Source organism: Orbilia oligospora (genome assembly GCF_000225545.1).
Source record: "Orbilia oligospora ATCC 24927 unplaced genomic scaffold scaffold00075, whole genome shotgun sequence".
Taxonomy (NCBI): Eukaryota; Fungi; Ascomycota; class Orbiliomycetes; order Orbiliales; family Orbiliaceae; genus Orbilia; species Orbilia oligospora.
Window position 1 is genome coordinate 130,640 of NW_011645632.1, and position 3,513 is coordinate 134,152.

Consider the following 3,513-nt stretch of genomic DNA (forward strand, 5'->3'; position numbering starts at 1 on the left):
GAAATTCTGATATCTCGAGGTTGCCTGGTGTTCTGTAAGAGTCAGTTGGTGATTAGTAGTTAGTCAGTCGGCCCAGACCCGACTGGACTCATTCTTAAACCTCCCAACCAACGCAGCCTGCCGGCTATCCAAGGACCACCACAAAGACAGCAAGGGGCCCGTCCAACCTCATCTCCATCCATCATCTCCTCCATCGTCCTTAAACCTCACCATGTCCGCTCCGGTCCCTTCCTCGTCGATGCCTTCGACTCCCTCTGCCTCCCGTTCGCCGTCTCCATCGTCAAGCTCGCCGTCCTTAACTGTGCAGAAGACACGAACAACGGCTGCTACTTCATCATCCGACATATCTTCAGCTCTAGCCTCAACCTCATCGACACCTTCCTGGAGAAGATCCCATATCCGCTCCAAATCCTCTTCCTCGGTCTCTCCTCCTCCCTCGATGATCCGAGCACACAGTCTCCCCTTGCCAAATCGGACAAAGTCCCAGGGTCCTCCGCCTGCATCTCCAAAATGGACGACAACTCCTGCCAGTCCGACTTATAGGAACTCCTTTGTTCCAACTTTCCCGTCTACCCCTCTCAACCTACCTCCCTTTGCCAAGAGACCGTCCTTTTTGAGAACAGCCACGCCGCCGCCTCCAACTCCTCCAAAGGCGCCACCGGCATACCTTGCAACCGAAGTGTTCCCAGGAGTCAACAGTCAGCTGTCTAGCTACCCTCCATCCCTGACCAGCAATGCTTCCAGTCCGACTTCTTCCCGCAGCTGCTCTCCATCTTTAACAACATACAGTCTTGAAACAATCGAAGACTCTCCGGACGGCGAGCTTCTTGCTATCCTTGAAGAGGAGGAAGAGCGACAACAACGTGATGCAGCGGAAAAAGAAGAAAAGGACAAGGAAGACGATACGATTGGGCTTGGTCTTTCATTGGTTACCTCTTCCATGAACAACATGTCCCTCCGAGAGAGCAAGCGACGACAAAGGTGGAGTGTCTGTGGAGCTGAAAGAAGATCGGATTTCGACCTCGAAACCATCTACGAGGATTAGAAATTCCTTAAACACACAACCACCACTACTATCACGACACCCATCTTTCCAATACCATGAAGGCATTCGCAAAACGAAACTCCACAAATATAAAAAAAAGAACGTACATATATATATACCACTCTCCACCACGGCGGGACCCAACAAGGCAACATCCATAAATATACACACTCTCCACTGCCAAAAAGTGCGCAAGCTCGCTACTTTTTTCTCTGTGTTATCATTACTCCTCTTTTCTATACTTCATTGGTTTGTACTTGTAACCCTGCTTTTGTGCGTTTTTTTTTTCTTTCTCATTCGGGTCGCCATTCCCTTCCGATTATTTATAAAACGAAGAAGGCCTTTGCTTCTGTCTTTGTCTCTGTTTTTCTCGTGACTTACCCATTACCATCCGGCGCTCTTATCATTCTCGTTTCTCTGTCTGTCTGTCTATCTGTCTGTCTGTCAGTATTAGCGGGAAAAAACCATCGTTCGTTTTATATAACCATTTTTCTTCTCCTTTCCGTCCTCTTTCTTCCCCTCATTTTTTGTTCCAAAAAGAAAAAAGAAAAAGGGCGGGGTGTGTATTAACGTCTGTCTACTCTTTACATATTCTTCTTTTTTCTCTCCTTTGTTTCTCACAGTTACTTCTTTTCTACGCTCGAACATCTTTACCATCCCAAGAAATCTCGCGATTTTTTCCCCTCCTCATCCTCTGTTTTGTTTTTATTATTATTATTATTATTTCTGGCATCGATACCCGGAGTTTTTATACGGCTGTGTTAAGGGATTTTTCTTTTTTTGGGGGGTGTTTTTTTTCTTCGTTATATATATCATCATTACTTTTCTTTATCGTATCATATCATATCATATCATATCATATACATACATCTGTCTACTACCATAATCATTCGTTTCCTTTCCTTTACTTATCCCATATCATATCATTTCCCACAAAAATTTGCAACGAAAGTCCCCGTTCCTTCCCTTTTCCTTTTTCTATTATATACTAGAACGAAAGTTAATTCTTCATGCTTTAGTTGTTTTTGTTTTCTTTATTCACTCGTTCACTCACATCCGGTGTAACAATAATCATCATATCATTCCCTTGCCAATTGCACATGTGCATGCAACCTTCATTCAAAGCTTTTCTTTCCCTTTATTCTACTTTTTATAATGGTTAATTATATTATGTATGGTTAATAATTTATATATTTATATATGAACAAGAATGGAATATATATCTAGCTTTCAGCTGAAGAAAAATCATGCGCCTAGCACGTCTCAAGCCGCCATGGAAACATGCTATACATACATACATACATACATAGTAGGTATATAAGCAAGTAAGGGTTAACCAACCTCCATATCTAAAGTTCTCTACTCTTTATTTCATCGCCTGTGGACCACCTGTCTCCATTGTAGATGACATTCCCGAGGGTGTTTTTCTCGTCAAGTTTTCCGGACCCTATTTTAATGACGGCCAGGTCTAGCTTGGTCATCGCGGCTCCTCCCAAAATACATATAATATACGATAAATCCATATGTCCATAGGTAAAACGTGCGACGAACCAATCGGGGAAGAGTTCTAAACTTAACGACCTTCAGCGGGGCTAGCGAGCACATCTTTCTCGCCAACTTTACGGTGAGCAAGTGAGTGGGCAATGCCATTCTTCAATGTCTACTAGATACCCGAGCTGTGTTTTGAATTCAACGACAAAAATTTCCGAGGATGTACATCAATGTTCATATTTTTATCTGTTTTCCGCGTGAGGTGTTCTTGGGGAAGAATCCTCGCAGGCGAGGGCGAGATCGTTCCCTAATTCTTTTCCCCTCAATTTCTCTTTCCTTGAATCGATATCTATACATAAAGAGAAGAAAAGATTAGTTTTCGGATACGAATTTAATACTATTCTTCCCCAAACTTACTTGTAATATGCGTTTTTAACGGATTTCAACATGCGAGAAGATTTCCACCCTTCACTTCTTTGTGATAACTTTGCTGGTGCATTTCGCATTTTGAATGTAGTATTTTATGAGATTTATCATCTCGGAGAGATCTCTTTCTTTCTATTCATCTGAACCGCCGGACCCACCCCCCGACATCGCATATACGCTTTCATTTTCCTCGCCTCGAATGGTCGAAGTTAGAGTATTTTTTTGTGTCTAGCGGAAACCCTTTAATCCCAAATATTATCATCCCAGTTCCTTCTAAAGAGACTTAGTGGGTAACCTACCTCTCTTTCTCTTGGATTTCTTGGAGCTTAAACCATCAAGTCTCCTCGTTCCAAAGGGTCGAAGGGTACTGGATCAAAACACAGGTTTTATTTCCACTGGCCAGGAATTTGTGATATTCGTGTCCAGCACGAGCATGGCGTTAGGTATCCTTAAATTTCCGGGGTTCTGGTAGTGCAGCAGGATATATACTTTTGAAGTTAAGAGACTGATTTCGGAGCTTGGGAACAAAGTTCCCATTACAGTTCGAATTC

At 43.0% G+C, this 3,513-nt stretch overlaps 1 protein-coding gene across 1 annotated transcript; it reads left to right on the forward strand.

Annotated features, from left to right (window-relative positions):
* Positions 1-211: 211 nt before the first annotated feature.
* Positions 212-1,045, forward strand: AOL_s00075g33 (uncharacterized protein; the record flags this gene model as incomplete). The annotated part of the gene is made up of 1 exon (XM_011122344.1): positions 212-1,045. The coding sequence occupies one exon, from the start codon at positions 212-214 to the stop codon at positions 1,043-1,045; it is 834 nt and encodes a 277-aa protein (XP_011120646.1).
* Positions 1,046-3,513: the final 2,468 nt, after the last annotated feature.